The sequence below is a fragment of the Schistocerca gregaria genome, chromosome 5, assembly GCF_023897955.1.
Source record: "Schistocerca gregaria isolate iqSchGreg1 chromosome 5, iqSchGreg1.2, whole genome shotgun sequence".
NCBI classification, from domain to species: domain Eukaryota; kingdom Metazoa; phylum Arthropoda; class Insecta; order Orthoptera; family Acrididae; genus Schistocerca; species Schistocerca gregaria.
Genome location: NC_064924.1, coordinates 289,912,246 through 289,930,801, shown reverse-complemented (window position 1 = coordinate 289,930,801; position 18,556 = coordinate 289,912,246). Strand labels below are relative to the sequence as shown.

General features: G+C 37.9%; 1 protein-coding gene across 1 annotated transcript; it reads right to left on the bottom strand.

Moving 5' to 3' along the window:
- Positions 1 to 754: 754 nt before the first annotated feature.
- LOC126271971 (proteasome subunit alpha type-5) lies at positions 755 to 15,220 on the bottom strand. Its single transcript, XM_049974431.1, has 6 exons — positions 15,110 to 15,220; positions 14,873 to 14,941; positions 13,570 to 13,723; positions 13,318 to 13,493; positions 13,066 to 13,227; positions 755 to 1,110 (listed from the first exon to the last, which is right to left on the bottom strand). The coding sequence occupies exons 2-6, from the start codon at positions 14,939 to 14,941 to the stop codon at positions 943 to 945; spliced, it is 729 nt and encodes a 242-aa protein (XP_049830388.1). The 5' UTR covers positions 15,110 to 15,220; the 3' UTR covers positions 755 to 942.
- Positions 15,221 to 18,556: the final 3,336 nt, after the last annotated feature.

Genomic DNA, 18,556 nt, shown 5'->3' with positions numbered 1-18,556 from the left:
GAGACCTTGTTATACACTCATCGTACAGTGGAATTGTTAAGTAGATAGGTACACAAACAAGAACTTAAAAAGTAGTTCACTTTATGAGCTTTGAGCTTTTATTCATCTTCAGAGCACTATGACAACAATGGACATCTTGTGCTCTCACCGTAGTGTGTCTCTCGTGAAGAACAAGGGTTTGTAATTTTTAAACTGAGCTACCATGCTACATTTTTGATCTGGAAGAAAGATTTTTGTCTTTTATGTAAATTACATTTTCCCCTCATTATGTATTTCTGACAGCACTCTAAAGTGAAGATTATTAAAAAGGGAACAAATGTCCATTAGCTATACTTGCACATACTTAAACCTATACCTTTATTTTGCAAGAGAGACATTAATCTTTCTGTATATTTTATACCACACAAATAGCAGTTCACTAATTTATCCCCAGAAGTGATGTGTTGTCTTGTGTGACAGCAAATCAAGTTTAAGTTCTATGATTGTTTTAAACACATCAGCCAGTTTATTCCCCATGTAACATGAAGTAACATCATTCACTGTAGCTACCAACTGATTGTGTGTTGTCATACTGCATGCCAAGGTTATCTGCATACCACAAATTATTGTGCTATATGCAACCATTTTTTCAAGCTTTTCTTTTTTTTTACTCTCACACATAATAATCTAAAATTATTTTACTTCATTACATGAGCATAAATTGGCAAACACTCTACAGGACTTAGGAAGAGGAAATCAGCAGATAGTCGAAGGCTAAGTAAAGATCACATTTACTGTTTATCATGTACAAACAAAATATTTCATAACTTATTACAAATACCTCCCTGTAACTTACTGAGAGGTAAAATTCACTTCAGTTCTTTCATTATTGTAGATCAACAGTTCCATAGCCAAGCACCAAAGTGAATTGATTTAGAAGATAAAGCAACAGTATATGAGCCACTATGCTATATCTTTTATCACCTCTTCAACTTCCTCCTTTGTAAACATGTGAAACAACTTGTCTGGAGTCATCGTCATCACTTCCACATTTGTTGAACTCAGCTTTTCTTCCATGACTTGCTTCAATATTGTCAATGCAGCATTCAGTGCTTCTTTCAAAGTCATTGACTGTGACATAAAATAAAATTATTAACAACAAGAAATACATCCCTTAGATGACATGACAATGAGGAAAGTAACAAAACAGAAGACAAACAGGTAGCTTTGTGAGGTGAAATACAGAAAGCAGCAGAGAATCACCCAGGTAAGAAGACAAGGCATGGTAGGAATCCTTGGATAACTCTGGAGATATCGAATTTAACACTCACCATATGGGACAGAGGGAGGGGGGTACTTTGTGCCCACCTCTTGACAATATTGCAAACCAATCAATTACTTTATATTTTAAAATTATGAAAAAAATATGTATTACTTTTAATGAATTATTCTACCTGATTCCATGAGCGTTTTAAATTTTTCAACTAAACTCAACCCATAAATTTAAGTGTTTGTAGTAGATGTCACTATCCCCAATGAATTTCATATTCAATATTATCGGTTTAAAGTCCTTCTTTACACATCAGTACCTCTTTAAAAAGTATGTTGTAAGTATAAGTCAACAACAGTTAACACAAATCTGCATTTTGTTAATTTTTTTAGGGTGGACATAAAGTACAACCCCACCTGGTAATGCAAATTATAGAAAATGCCTTGGTATTGCTAGGGTCAACTGACGAAAGGAAAAAAAAAAAAAATGTAAGTGCAAAAAATGATGCAGGTGAAGATAAATACAAATGTCTAAAAAACGAGATTGGTGAAAAATTCAAAATGGGTAGGCAGAAATGACAAGAGGAAATTTACAAGGCTGTAGAAGCTTGCACTGTTAGGGGAAGATAGATGTGGTACACAGCAAAATTGAAGAGCTCTTCAAAGAAAAGAGAAGAAAATGTATGAATTTAAATTACACGTTATAGATGTTAGGTAATTGATAATATGTTTTTACAATAATAATTGGTAATATTCAACCATAATTTTTGTCCTACACACAATGCAACACACTTCAACAAACAATGCTCTCATGCTTTTCAATCAGATGATGAGAGTATTCTCTCTTGAAATGCATTGTTGTCTGTAGGATGAAAAGTTACAGTTGAATGCTACCAATTATTAACATAAAGTGTATGGCTATCCAGAGCTCAAATGGGAAGCGAATACTATATATGAAATGGCGAAAATGCTGAGGAAATTGTTACAGAAGAATTAGATGAAGATGAGATGGGAGACAGTGCATGAAGAATTTGACAGAGCACTAAAAGACCTAAGTGGAAACAAAGCCTCTCCAGTGGATGACATTCCACCAGATTTACTGAGATCACTGGGATGCAGCACCAACCAGTCTTTGGACAGAAGACCACCACCACCACCAACAAGAACAACAACAACAACATGCACTTGATTATCGGCCATTACAAAAGTTAGGGGGAAAAAGATAGAGCTCTAACTGTAAATTACAAAATACCACATTATAGCGTACTTACTATCACTTTACAAAGGCATTACAATTTTTTAAAGTCCTATTATCTTAATATGATTTGTAATGTAAAATATTATGGCAAAGGCAGTTAAATAAACAGCTGCTATAAACTCAGTACAGAAAGCACAGGGACATTAACAATTTAAGTATCAGGAGTCAATGGGGATTGCTACTGAAATTTTATCACAGTTATAATGTAAATATATACAAGATTATAAAAGAAGTCTTGCTTTTGCAGTGTGTGAAAATAACAGGGTAAACTGTATTTCAAAACTGCCATCTGTTTCTGCAAATTCCTGTTTAGGTCAAATAGTTTCTGATACTTAGAGGCTCAGATCGGCAAACGGGCCTAGACAGGGTGCCAACAGCTATTCTCAAGGAGTGCACAGACAGTATACAAACATCAACAAATAATACAATCTTTTAGCTCAGGTAATTTTCCAAAGTATCTAAAGTGGGTACGAAATGTAGGCAATGTTCAAAATATGGCACAGTACAATCTACTTTTGCCTCCAAAGTAGCACGAGTGTAACATCAGCCATAACAAGGTTTACAAAAGTGGTACTTGAAGTTATTAACAGGAACAACTGTATTACAAACAAATTTGTCCAAGACTTCTGACACTACTGACCATACAGTACTACTAAGAAACTACAAGTACTGCTTATCAGACAAACTCCAGTCATACCTGTAACAAAGGAAGCCTACACTTCAGATTATGCTAAATTTTAGTAAAACAATGATTGTACCTAAAACATTAAGACAGCTGTTTCTTCAGTTAGTGTATGGGGTCAATTCCGGTCGTAATCTTTAGGTGGATCAAAACAAAATGTCCAGACACTCTGTGACCAAAATGGTACTGAAACAGAGGATGACAGACTAAAGGCCGAATTACTAAATGTCTTATTCCAAAGCTGTTTCACAGAGGAAGACTGCACTGTGCTTCCTTCTCTAGAATGTCGCACAGTTGACAAAATGGTAGATATCGAAATAGACGACAGAAGGAAAGAGAAACAATTAAAATCGCTCAAAAAAGGAAAGGCCGCTGGTCTTGATGGGATACCAGTTCAATTTTACACAGAGTACGCGAAGGAACTTGGCCCCCCTTCTTGCAGCGGTGTACCGTATGTCTCTAAAAGAGCGAAGCATTCCAAAGGATTGGAAAAGGGCATAGGTCATCCCCGTTTTCAAGAAGGGACGTCGAACAGATGTGCAGAACTATAGACCTATATCTCTAACGTCGATCAGTTGTAGAATTTTGGAACATGTATTATGTTCGAGTATAATGTCTTTTCTGGAGACTAGAAATCTACTCTGTAGGAATCAGCATGGGTTTCGAAAAAGACGGTCGTGTGAAACCCAGCTCGCGCTATTCGTCCAAGAGACTCAGAGGGCCTTAGACGCGGGTTCACAGGTAGATGCCGTGTTTCTTGACTTCCGCAAGGCATTTGACACAGTTCCCTACAGTAAGAGCATACGGACTATCAGATCAATTGTGTGATTGGATTGAGGAGTTCCTAGATAACAGAACGCAGCATGTCATTCTCAATGGAGAGAAGTCTTCCGAAGTAAGAGTGATTTCAGGTGTGCCACAGGGGAGTGTCATACGACCGTTGCTATTCACAATATACATAAATGACCTGGTGGATGACATCGGAAGTTCACTGAGGCTTTTTGCAGATGATGCTGTGGTGTATCGGGAGGTTGCAAAAATGGAAAATTACACTGAAATGCAGGAGGATCTGCAGCAAACTGATGCATGGTGCACGGAATGGCAATTGAATCTCAATGTAGACAAGTGTAATGTGATGCGAATACATAGAAAGATAGGTCCCTTATCATTTAGCTACAAAATAGCAGGTCAGCAACTGGAAGCAGTTACTTCCATAAATTATATGGGAGTACGCATTAGGAGTGATTTAAAATGGAATGATCATATAAAGTTGATTGTCGGTAAAGCAGATGCCAGACAGATTCATTGGAAGAATCCTAAGGAAATGCAATCCGACAACAAAGGAAGTAAGTTACAATACACTTGTTCGTCCACTGCTTGAATACGGCTCAGCAGTGTGGGATCCGCACCAGATAGGGTTGATAGAAGAGACAGAGAAGATCCAACGGAGAGCAGTGAGCTTCGTTACAGGATCATTTAGTAATCGCGAAAGCATTATGGAGATGATAGATAAGCTCCAGTGCAAGACTCTGCAGGAGAGACGCTCAGTAGCTCGGTACGGGCTTTTGTTAAAAGTTTCGAGAACATACCTTCACCGAAGAGTCAAGCAGTATATTGCTCCCTCCTACGTATATCTCGCGAAGAGACCATGAGGATAAAATCAGAGAGATTAGAGCCCACACAGAAGCATACCGACAATCCTTCTTTCCACGAACAATACGAGACTGGAATAGAAGGGAGAACCGATAGAGGTACTCAGGGTACCCTCCGCCACACACCGTCAGGTGGCTTGCGGAGTATGGATGTAGATATAGATGTAGAAAGACTTTCCAGGACATGTAAGGCATGATGAAATAAATTATCTTTGTTGGTGACAGCTAAGTCACTGATCAAATGACAAAGTAGCACCATTATCAGGGTATGAGCATAGTGGAGCAGGTACATGAATCCTGTATCACCGCAAGGTCCTAGGTAGGTGGTTTGCTGTTGCCTTCCTCCAACCTATAATGAAGTGTTTGTGTGTGTGAATGACAAACGAGTGCTTGTGCAGTGCAGTGTGGAGTTCGTTTTGGTCAGGGTGAAGAGAATGGGGAGGGTAAAAGCTGGTGCTGGTACACAGGCTACTGCTCATAGCTAGGGCAAAAGAGGATACCACACTAAAATGTCAATAATGTCCTCATCTGACAGAAGGACCACCGTCAACAGTGTCACATGCCATTATTTCACGAGATATTTAACTCAGGACATCGATGCAAAGACTGGCAACCAGGAATGTTACACCACCATCTGTCCTATTTTCATCAGCCAAATATTGGGAGTGAAAATTTAGCATCACCAGGATTTGAACTGGCTTGCCTCTGAGTCAATCACCATTGCACAGACATGCATTGTGACCTTGGCTACTGGTTGGCATACACTGCTGAATGTCTTCCCTTATTATCTGGTGTGTGAAAGAGGTCAGAGCTTAGTGGTTCTCCACAGACACCGTGGGGACCAGCAATTGGTCATACTCCTTTCATCTGACACTTTTCTGCTACATTTCCTCGATTCACAGGGAGCACTTTATGACTAATCTTATCGTCGTGACTACAGAAGAGCAAGGTACACGTCAACTGTTATTCCTTTTATAAAGTCTGAAATTTTTTCAGCTTCTGTTATATTTGGATTTACAATATGGTGTAGAGCCAAAATATTCTATATGAACAGGTGTGTTGTTTCCCCATGACACTGGACCCTGTTCTTCAGCTAAGCAGACTTCCTGCTGGTTGTCACTAAATGTTTTCTTCAGTTGGCGATTATATGCCATTCAAGTAAAATTGCAAATTTACAAAACACAGCATGTCATCCCATCTGTTGGTGACTCAGTCAAACCTTTTCAACCATTTTGTTGAGTCCTGACCAGTGTCTGCGGACAACATTGATGGATGCCAGATGTGCAAACAACTTACTGCTGTTTTGGAATTCATTTAGAATTTATCTGTCTATTGAATATATGGATCTTGTGCCACTCATATTCTAGCTCCTGTCGGGATAGGGGGTGACTTTTCCATTGCTTAATTGGAGAGATGGTGATGTAGATGGTGTGAAGTACCCAGTGTCTCCACCAAACAATGTCATGTCAAAATCACAATAGAGTCCAATTCCCGAGGCTGGCTCATTAATGAAGCACAACAGTGTGTAAGTTAATTACTGACAAACATATAGCCAGACCTGCACTGGGCTCCTGGATGGAGAAGAGTGCTGTTTTTTTTAAAACAAACACTGAATATTAAAAATCTCAAGTATTTATGCAGCCACCAATATTCCCCAGATAAGGCAAAGAGCCTGTGTACCAGAACCACAGGCAGACAAACAAACAATAATAATAATAATAATTATTATTATTATTATGTATTTATTACCAATCTTAAAAGAGTTATAGAAAAAGTGGCCCATATAAAATTATTACCTGATTTCTGTCAATAGTTCTTTATTATATATTTATTTCAAAATTAATGTAATTAAGATCTTTGTGTTTTCTCACCAAAAAACCTTCAGTTCCTGCTTGTCTGTATTTGTTTTAGTAACAGTCTTGTGTTGTTGGCAACATCAACTAAGGATTGTTCTTCGAGTCTTCTTTTACTAGCATGTTAATGATTCCATTGATCTACTGGCACAACACAAGCCTTTCAAGTTCTCACTACATTTACATACATACTCTGGAAGCCACCGTACATTGTCACTTCCTTTCTTTCTCCATTCACAAACGGGGACAGAGATAAATGTCTGCTTATACACTGTCCTATGAGCCCGAGTTTGTCTTATCTTGTCTTCACTGTGAAATGTACATTGGTTGCAGTAGAATTGTTCTGCAGTCAGCTGCAAATGCCAGGTCTCTAAATTATTTCAATAGCGTTTCTCGAAAACAGCACCATCTTCCAACCAAGGATTTCCATGACTTTATGAAGGTTCTCTGCAACATTTGCAGGTTGATTGAACCTACCAGTAACAAATCTAGCTTTCTAATTCGACCTGACAGCGATCCCAGAAACTCTAGCAGTACACAATAATGGGTCACACTACTGTTCTATACACAGTCTCCTTTATAGATAAGCTACACTCACCCAGAATTCTCCTAATTAACTGAAGTACACTATTTTCCTTCTCTGCAACCAATGTTATGTTTGTTCTACTTTACAACACTGTGACAAGATATTTAATTAACATGACTGTTTCTAGCAGCACACTGATGCTACTCATCTGCATTCATTTACATTTTTCCACATTTCGAGCAACCTCCACTCATCACACCAAATAGAAATTGTTTTTAGGTCATATTGTATCCTTATGCAGTCACTTGACGATATTTTACCCCACGTTAAAGCATCATCAGCTAAGTCACAGATTGCTGTTTGCCCTACACATCACACCACTTATTTATATAGACCACAAGAGTGGTCCTATCACACTTCCCAAGATCACTCCTGATGATACTCTTGTCTCTTACAACACTTGTAATGGAAGATGATAAACTGTGTCCTATTACTGAAAAAGTCTTCGAATCATTCACGTATCTGGGAACCTATCCCATATGGTTAGACCTTTAACAGTCTGCAGTGGGGCACTGTGTCAAATACTTTCCAGAAATCTAGGAATATGGAATCTGCCTGTTGTCCTTCATCCATAGTTCACAGGATATCATGTGAGAAAACGTTAAGCTCATTTTTATATGAGCGGTAATTTCTATTACTGTGGTAATACATGGACAGAAGTTTTTCAATTTCAAAGAAATTCATTCTATTCAAACTTAGAATATGCACAAGAATACTGCCACAAACCAATGTTAAGGAAATTGCGGAGTCACATGCGCTTTTTTACAGCAGCCTGGGACTTTCATCAGGGCAACAGATTTGCAATAAATGCAAGAAAGATTGGCCTACTGAAATGACATTATACTAAAATTTGTCATTTTTTATGGTTAAAACATTGACAGCTTAGATTTTTGGCAAATAGTTGGTTTTTTTTTTTTACAGAAGGTATTTAAACTAAAATTTTTGCCGGGAAAAAAGAAAATTTGAATGACATTTAAACTTTTTTTGTAAATTCCTAACTCAATAACAATTTCTTGAATCACTCTAAATGGGTTTTGTTGATCAATCACCTTCAGAAAGACTCCTTACAATGAGTTTGCAGATTTACATTCTGGCTGACCTCCCACCAGCAACAAATTTCACGAAGACTGATCAGAGCCAATCACTGGCAATTCCATGATATGCACAACATGACTCAAGAGAATGGAATGTGACACACACTGAAATACAGGCCTCGTTAGGTGTACTGAAGACTGCAGGAGACTTGATATTGAATAAAGGGCTGTGAAACAGATCTGCTACCAATGCAATCCATAAAATTTGACTGATGCTTAATAACAGGCTTGTATCAAATGGTGTTAGCAACAGTCAGCTGTTTGAGACTTCAAAGATGTACCAAAACTAACAAAGGCAGTTTGTTCCAAAAGCACGTTCAACAAAATTAATACTTGTTTCTTTGGAGGAGGAAGAAATTAGTGTTTAACGACCCGTCGACAACGAGATCATTAAGACGGAGCAAAAGCTCTGATTAGGGAAGGAAGTTGGCCATGCCATATCAAAGGAACCACCCTGGCATTTGCCTGAAGCGATTTAGGGAAATCACGGAAAACCTAAATCAGGATGGCTTGACCCAGTTTGAACCATCATCCTCCCGAATGCAAGTCCAGTGTGCTAACCACTGCGCCACCTCACTCAGTGTGTTTCTTTGGTTACACTGGGCATATTGTGACCATTTCTTTAGAGGATCGACAACTGACAGCAATGGTATACAACAATTTGTCACAATTGATTGGTGAAATTAGGATAAACAAACAAAAATACAGCACAATTCTTTGTCATAATGTCAATTGTGAGATTCCACACACATACAGGCACATGCATGCTGTTTTGTGACACAATGAAGCACAAGTCCTGACAGACATGAACAGCTTGCGAGGAAGTAATAAGGGGAGCATTCTGGCAAGCAGATATGCTCTCAGCTTCTGGTATTGGGAAAACTTGCAGGCCACGAAGTAAGCTGGCTGGCAGATTGGCAGCAAGCAATCCGCAGCACTATTACTAGGAGTGGCTTTCCTCAGGAGAGTGGCTGTTGCAGGTAAGCATGTGATGTGAGGGCGTCGCCATGACGGAAATTCAGAGGCCACAAATTATTTCACAACTGCTGCATAAGTAAAATCCATACTAATGAAGACAGAGAACAGGCTATGGCAGCATAAGAAAGAGAGAAAAAGGCTAGGAAGCATGAGTAAACATTCACTGTGTATATACAACAGAATGTTAGATCCTGATGGTGGAAGAGATGAATGTACTTAACTCCTTCAAAAATTGCTACCTTCTATATATCTTAAATGATCTTAACAAACAAAGATAGTGCTTGAGCAGCACTATAGGAAAACAGCTTCGGAATTTTTATTAAAGCAGCACAATTTGTGTTATGAGCCACAATGTCTGTTAGAGGACTAAAAAATACATTTTATTGCAAAATAAATTGCGAAACAATAAGATTAGTGGCAGTATTTGATAATACACTAAAGTAGCTATCTGGGTCGAAGCTTTATTTTCATTAGGTTTAACAAGTAAATGATAATGATGTCCATTTCACAGAAATGCAAATAAACCAGAAAACAATACCCCAGGAAAAAAATCAATGTCATCACAGAAAATAAGTTCAAATTACGCCCCCCCCCCCCCCCCCCAATTCATTTGCAATAGTTTTTGCTGCAATAAATTTGGTATAATTTTTATTTATAATAATGTTTATGGAGAACCAACAAAAAAGATTATTCAGTATTTTATCTATCTTAAATGTCTTCAGCAACTGTAGTTGAATGTCGAAATAATCAGTAACCAGTTGCTTAAAAGAAATTTCTGTTATGCAACTGGTTGCTGGTTATTTCAATACTTCGAAAACATTATGCAAATTTTCTGATAAATAGACAACAAAACTGCTATTTTTAACAGCTAAAAGGAATCAGTGTGCAAGAGCAAGTCATGAAAGTATTTAGATGTGTAATTTTTATAGCTATATGTACAGAACATTTAACTCTGTGGGTTTCGCAATTACAGATCAAGCCTTTATAGGGCAGCAGCAATGTAGGCCCTGGATCATTTGCCAAGGATGTGCACTGATAAGAGCAGAATGTCAGTCACTGTTGAAATGTTTTAGACAACAACTCTAGTGCTTGTAGAATTTCTGATGGGTAGTTGCACTTGTGGACTAACTCTGAACAGCAGAGCTGTGTTAGAGTTGGAAAAATCTATATCGATCCAGGATTTTAATGCTTAGCTACAGTGTAGTATTCAGAGAATTGTGAAATTCCAGCATACATTACAGGACTTTTAAAAATTACCCACAAACCTTTTTTTCACTTCAAGTTTGAAAACCAATAGGTGAGCTGAACTTAGTACATTCTTGATTGGGCATGTAAACTCACTGTTGCACTCTCAATACTAAGCAAAGGTTTGATAAAGTAATCACTAAACAGAACCCAGCTTGTGTTATGGACATCAAGTTGTTTTTACATCTGAAACCATGTCTGCAATTAATCTATGAATTATTTAGGAATAAAGGAGGTGACTCACCAGAAGACAGAAGCACTGTGTCATCAATAGGTACACAAACAAACCGTACAGAGCTCGGCTAGCTTTCGAAATGTACTCACTGTTTCAAGCTTTTCGGAAAAACGCACACACACACACACACACACACACACACACACACACACACACACACACACACCTGTATTGTGGGCAGTAGACTGAGCACAATGTACGAAGGCAGACTTGTGATTCTTTGAAAAAGGGAGCCAACCTCAGGATCTTTTGTTTGTGTACCTATCAAAAACATGACACTTCTGCCTTCTGGTGAGTTGTCTCCATTATCATTTGTAAATCTCAACCACCACTTTCCGTAACTTCATGGCTGATTAAAATTGTTTGCCAGACCAAGACTAACATGGAACTTTTGTCCACCAAACAGTTTTAATATGCCAGGATGTTTCATATGAGCATACTCTCCACTGCAAAGTGAAAATTTTATTCTGAGAACTTTCCATACCAGCTGTCAAACCACAGGTTCAACAAGTTAAAAAAAAATCACCAAATTAACACTTCACTGTGTGTATTCACTTGATTTATTGCCCAATGACTTCTTGATGTTCCCTTTATGCCCAATAAAAAAGTGTCAACAGCAGTTTTCATCATCTCATAAAGCTGTTGAATTTATCCAAAACTATGTTTCTGAAATTGTCGAAGTCTGGGACACTAAGACAAGGCTTAATTTATAATGCCCCAATAGACGCAAATACTTTTTCTATTATGTGCCACTCGAAACAAACATTCTGAATTGTTCTACACTATGTACACTGCAGCAAAGAAAGCATTGCTATCAAAACAAACAAATAAATTTGAATGTTGTTGGAAAAAAACTCAAAACGAAGGTCACTCCAAAAGAAATGCACACTATTTTTTTTAAATCCAATATCCATCTTCTATTCTACATGTTTAAAAGTTTTACAGTGTGTAGATACATCCTTTAGGAACAATATTTTCATTTCTCCACATAATTTCCATCCCTCTCAACTGCCTTATGCCATCTTCGAACCAGTGCCTGTATACCTGCACGGTTAAATTCTGGACCAACCTGTTAGAGCCACTGTTTGACAGCATGCCCAAGGGAGTCATCATCTTCAAATCTTGTTGCACAAAGTGGGTCTTGCAGTTTCCCAAAGAGATGATAGTCACATGGAGTCAGGTCAGGGCTGTAAGGCGGGTGTTTCAGTGTTGTCCACCCAAGTTTTGTGATCGCTTCCATGGTTTTTTGACTGACATGTGGCTGTGCAACAATAAAACATCCTGCTTTTGCTATGTGGTCGAACACGACTCAGTTGAGCGTGAAGTTTCTTCAGTGTTGTCACATACGCATCAGAATTTATGGTGGTTCCGCTTGGCATGATGTCCACAAGCACGAGTCCTTCGGAATAAAAAAACACTGTGGTTTTTTCTTTCTGGTGAAAAATGATAGAGTCATGTCTCATCACCTGTCACAATTCTTCCAAGAAATCCATCTCCACCATTCTCGTACTGTTCCAAAAGTTTGCTGCATACCGTTTTTCTTGTTTCTTTGTGCGCCACTGTCAACATCCTGGGAACCCACCTGAGACAAACCTTTTTTAATGCCAACAATTTCAGTATTCAGCAAACACTTCCTTCCCCTATCCCAACGTAGCGTCACAATTTGTTCACTGTGATGCGTCTGTCAACAGTCACCAATTCTTTAACACTCTGCCCATTGTCTGGAGTATGTGCAGTACAAGGCCTGCTGCTGCAAGGACTGTCCTCAATATTGCCGTGCCTGCTTTCATCACATAACCTGCTTGCCCACTGACTAACTACTGTGATTGACAGCAGAATCTCCATACACCTTTTTCAATCTCTTGTGGATGTTTCCCACTGTCTCGTTTTCACAACATAAGGATTCTATGACAGCATGTTGCTTCTGACGAATGTCAAGTGTAGCAGCCATCTTGAAGACATGCTGTGACGGTGACACTCAAGGGAACAGGCTGAACTAAGTTTGAAAACGAGCAGGAAGGATGTATCTACACACTGTAAAAATTTCACACATGCAGAATGAAAACTGTATTTTTACAAATATAGTGTGCATTTCTTTTGGAGTGACCCTCGTATAAAAACAAATATGGCAGTTAAGTGGAGAAATGAAGTTCTGATGGAAGATGTGAAGCAGAGCAGACAGTTTATAAAGCAATACTGTGTTGTAAATTAAGAACAAAACTATAACTCATTACCTTATGATAAACCTCCTGCAAGTTCTGCTGGGCACCTTCGCTACCTGAGCCTATGGCTTTTGCTTCGAACTGAACAAAAGTCCCCGAAGGATCCATATGAAATAGCTGAGGGCCTTTCTCATCACAGCCAGCAAATAAAATGGCTACACCAAATGGACGACTCTATACAAACAGAAAAAAATCAAAGTTACATACTTCTCAGACACTACTAACAATGTATCAACTGGTAATTGTAAATAATCTGATCATTACCATGGCACCTCCATCATCATCTGAGTCACCAAACTGAATGGCAAGGTTAGACACAGCTTGAGCAACTGATTCTACACTCATCTTCTCATTATAAATAAACCAGTGATTCTGACACTCTATCCTTGCACGATCCAACATTGTCCGTGAATCTGCCATTAGCCCACTGACAGCACAACCTGCATCATAACACCCATATTTATACAATTACTGTAATAATATACAATTTGTAATGAAAAGTGGGTTTCCACCTACCTATATGTTTATCCACTTCAACAATCTTTTCAATTGTTGTTGGTTCCATCAATGGAGATGTTATACGTTTTTCTACAGCCAGAACAACACCTTCTGAGGTGCAAATTCCAATGGCTGTAGAGCCCAATTTTATGGCTTCAATAGCATATTCAACCTAAAAGATAATTTCAATACAAATGTCAGTCATGCAATATTTAATTCTTCCTTATTAAGGGCCAAGGTGTAGCCTGTTGGTTGCACAGGTAACCATCAGTTTACAAGCTGAAAAGTCTGGCTTCAACTAGCAGTTGGTTGCGAGATACTTTCTAGTATTTAACATAGCTTTTATTGCAGAGTGAAAGAGGAAATCTGAATAGTGTATACCACAAATTACACATCAGGCTAAGTTCTTTTGCAGCAAGATGTCAGGTTAAAGAAGACAAGAAATCTCAGCTAAGGCAGGGAGGAAGAATGTGAATTCCTGTCAGTTCTGTAATGCATCGTGAAATACTTTTGATTTTGAACCACTGGCTCTGGGCTCACTACTAGTCAGAATCTATTACATGTTCAACATTTCACCAAACTGATACTGTAACTAATACAATTCTCTCTCTGAAAAGGCAGTATGATGGTTTGGTTTATTAGTATCATTTTCTGTATGTCCACCACAAGGTACAATCATGCAAGGGGGTAGTAAGACTATTTCTAGAGAAGAACCTTCGTGTCAAGAGCAACTTTATTATAAAACTTCACTCAAAAATTAGCTATGAGGATGCCGTGTTTGCTGTATACAACTATTTACAAAAACTTGTCAATTGAACGCTAAGGTAAAAGATGATGAAAATATATAGTGCAGAAGCTTTCAGAGACCCATTCACAGTTATCTTCTAGTGAGAAACTTATAAGGTGAAGTGTGTGTACGTAATTACAAAGTGTATATTGTCGGGAACAAGCAGATAATCCTACAACTTTAATTAGTCTATAAGATAGCAGACGATATTTCCAAGCATGTAGAACTCGCTGAATGAATATAAAAACCACTTGGTTAGAGTCGCGACAAAAATGGGGAGAAGAAATCATATTCCTTTGTGAATATCGCATTCCAATTGTTGCAGTCACAACAATGTATTGTTTTATTTTCCCACATGTTTCCCGAGTTTCATTACTTCAGTATTCAGATGAAAATTTGGCAAAATTATTTACCAAACATTACAAATTTTGTAAGCGACATGACTTACCATTTAAAAGAAAAGACCGCTCACAGAGGACTACTATAAACATACATTTACACAAATTATAATGAATTACACAGTGATTATATTACCTGGAACAGTCGTCCTTCGGGTGAAAATGTGTTAACACCTCTATCGTACTCCGACCGTGTCAGAAACATCTGAAAACAAAATCATGAGAACCCACAAATAAACTTCGACAACCAGTGAATGGCATTTTTTTTCGGGGCTAGAATGAAGTGTTCCATTACTTCACACATGAACATAAATATGGAACATAAAACGGGATTTCTGGTAACATAAATAAAATCGGAAAATAAATAACTAACCGTAACAACTCAAATCAGTCGCCTCACGCGTCAAAACTCAAACAACCTAGTCACTACCACCAAAGAATAATATATTGTGCAGCAGTTGCACAGTGTTTCACGATAACAATTGAAGGCTACAACTAAGGTCTTTGACTAGATAATACCATAAAATTTTTTATCATCTACTCCGTTAATTTTACAATAATTTCATAAACTTTCTTTGTATTTTCCATTATTTTGATTTTGGAATACATCAGGTTATACATAAATTCAATCATATATTCTCATTTTAGCATTAGGCTATTCCGCGCTGTTCCCTACAGATGTGAAAGTCCCATATCAAATTTACATTGACCCTGAAAACAAATGATCCATTATTACATTTATTAGCTCGTTCGCAATTGCTATGAGTCGCTAAAATGAGTATGGTAGAACTGTCGTGAGACTGAAATCTGTCGATTTGGTTGTAGTGACAGACTGATCTGTAGCATCGGCCGAGGTCTATGTTATGTGGAATGCTGATAATATGTTGCGAATTGGCGAAGCCAGACAGTGAGAATGGCGAATAAAGGTGGCGACTGACCTGTAGCGTAGCCTAATAGTTTCTTTCGCGACATATTTATTTGGTTCAAATGGCTCGGAGCACTATGGGACTCAACTGCTGTGGTCATTAGTCCCCTAGAACTTAGAACTACTTAAACCTAACTAACCTAAGGACATCACACACGTACCTGCGACCGTAGGAGTCGCACGGTTCCGGACTGCGTGCCTAGAACCGCGAGACCACCGCGGCCGGCCATTTATTTGGTCACTTTCAACCAAGCGCCAATTGTATCATACTTGTTTTAGTTGTTCGCAAGGAAGTTAAAATATTCTAACCTCCTCGGTAGTTCGTCAATTGCACTTCTTTCTACACGATGGCAAATTTTGGTGCCGATCGGTTGAGCCCATCGGTTGCGCTCTTTGGCCTCGGGTCTGCAGCTTGTAGTGCTTCCAAGTGGCAGATAGTGAAAGCTTATACGTTCTAAAAGGATTTGCTTGATTCATTCTGCGTGAAATTTAAAATAGTATGTTAACTGCCTAGGTCGGTTATGCAGTTTTAGGATCCAGTTTAAGATTATGAAGGACTTTACAAATCAAATTTTTCGAAAGAATATTCCACAACTAAGAACATAGGTAATTTCTCTCAAATCTACTAGTAATTTTTCACAAATAATCGTTCCTGTTTGATGTCTTTAATTATGTTTGGCAGAAAATCACAGAACGAAATACGGTAAATTGGAGTAAAAATTACTTATTGCTCCATTCTTTATTGCAACAAAAATTTACACTGTAACCGTAAGAAAAAAAAACAAAGATATAATTTTTCAACCTCTTGTGACACGGCCAAACGCAGAATGAATATATATATCTGGCTCACTCACAACACGAAAACTGAAAATGAAGGCACTAAAAAAAACTCAATATAACAAGCTTACTGCTCTCAAAACGATCAATCTTGTTTTCTTGCGTTTGTGTTGAGATCATTGACAGAGCTTTTCTGTTTCATATGAATCTGTCTCTAGTTAAAGGTTTTGTGACTAATTTTGTCAACTGTTTATCAGAATAGACATAATAAACTTCAGTCTTTTTATTTTCAACATGTTCGCACATACAATGCTATTTACTGTCAATGTGCTTGGTATGTTTGATTGTCGACATGGAGTTTTGTTGCTTTGTCTGACTGAAAACCAAGTTCATTGAGAAAACCATGCAATCAAACAATTTTAGTAGCAGCATCCATTGTTGAATTGCTTACACATTTCTGCCAATGTGAACATCATGTCACAGGCCCACCTGATAAAAAGCTCATGTACCCTGTTTTTGACTGGCGAGAGTTACAGTCGCCAGCATAGACGGTATCTGAGTAGGCCACCTGTCCAGTCGAGGCAGCTTTGTACCTTATGGTCAGGTCCCTGATCCCCTGAACATACTTCATAATCTTGATAACAGTATGCCAATGATCGAGATCCAGATTATGTACAAACCTACTCACCATGTTCACAGCGAAGATGATGTCTGGCTGTGAGACAGTTGCTGCAAACATTAAGCTGCTGAGTGTTTGCCGATTAGGTTTGCTTTCCACCTCCTTTACCTCATGCTGGTTTGCAGGAGACTGCCCAGTGTGCAACATGGTTCTAACATCAAAAGGAGTGGAGTTTGGTTTTGAATCATCTATGTTGAACTTCTGAAGTAAATAATTGATGTATTTTGCTGGCATATATAGATTTCCTTTGTAGAAGGACTTTGTTCATTTTTCATTGCCCACAGTTATTTCAGTCATTGATCACAGTGCTGTGAAAACATTTTCCAGTATTTCTGGAGACTCACAAATGATCAAGCCATCATCCATATGAAGTGCCAGGTAAACTCAGTGTCATGTGTTAACACATGGAAAACACATCTGTCTGCATTCAGTTGCATAAAGCCAAACATTCTCAGAAACTGTACAAATTTTTGTTGTAGGAGTCACTCCTGTGATTCCACAGCAGCTCGAATGCAGAGTTTTATGTGATGTACTGCACCATTCACAACATTACAGCTTGGAAACTGCAATTCTTTAATCATATGAAATCCATGATCACGAACAATACAATGCACTGCTAGGTGATTATGACCCGGTCATGAACCAGTGTTTCAAATTTTGTAGATATTACACCACCTGTATGACACCCAGTCATGACTTCACGTTTCTAAATTACAGGCATCTTGTGAAAATCCTTTGAAATAAGGCATCTTGTGAAAATCCTTTGAAATACCACGAGAAGACAAACTAAGTAGCGAAGTTCCAGTATGTAGATCAGATCATATGTCAGTTGTGAAGTAAATTTTTGATATTTTTGCTCACTTATTGTAAAAGTTATCACATAAATACGAAGTAAAAACAATCATAGCCTTTCACCCTATACTTTGGAAGAGCAGCATCTACTACTCTGTGAAACCTGGTATCCTCGACAAAATTAAAAGATAAGTTTCGGAGGGCAATAATTTCAGCAATCATATGATCCAATTGTTGAGACTTTAGACGTGTGAAATCCCAATAATCATTTGCAGACTTTGTTGCAATGTGAGTTCTTGTTTAGCGTCTTTGGCCGGAGTAAAAGAAACCTACAACAATGACACACTAAAAACAGTAAAATACCCCAAGAAATTAAATATAAGTATGTCTAAAGTAATAGAAAAATAAATTTTCAAGTTGTTAAGTAGAGCATGACAATTGTAAAAGAAACGTTTCTGAACTAGTTCATATATCATACTGCAAATTATATATATATATATATATATATATATATATATATATATATATATATATATATATATATATATATATGAACTCACTTTAAAGTTGGTTAAGAAGTAGAAATGTGTCTTGAAAAGATATATCATTCGCAAGTAAACCTGTGTTTTTCAGACTTTATGGGCCCA

Coding starts and splice junctions, on each gene's coding strand:
- LOC126271971 (XM_049974431.1), bottom strand. CDS start 14,941: ATGTTTCTGACACGGTCGGAGTACGATAGAGGTGTTAACACATTTTCA. Junction 13,724..14,872: donor CCGAAGGACGACTGTTCCAG/GTAATATAATCA, acceptor ATTATCTTTTAG/GTTGAATATGCTATTGAAGC. Junction 1,111..13,065: donor TGCAGGAGGTTTATCATAAG/GTAATGAGTTAT, acceptor TTTATGTCACAG/TCAATGACTTTGAAAGAAGC.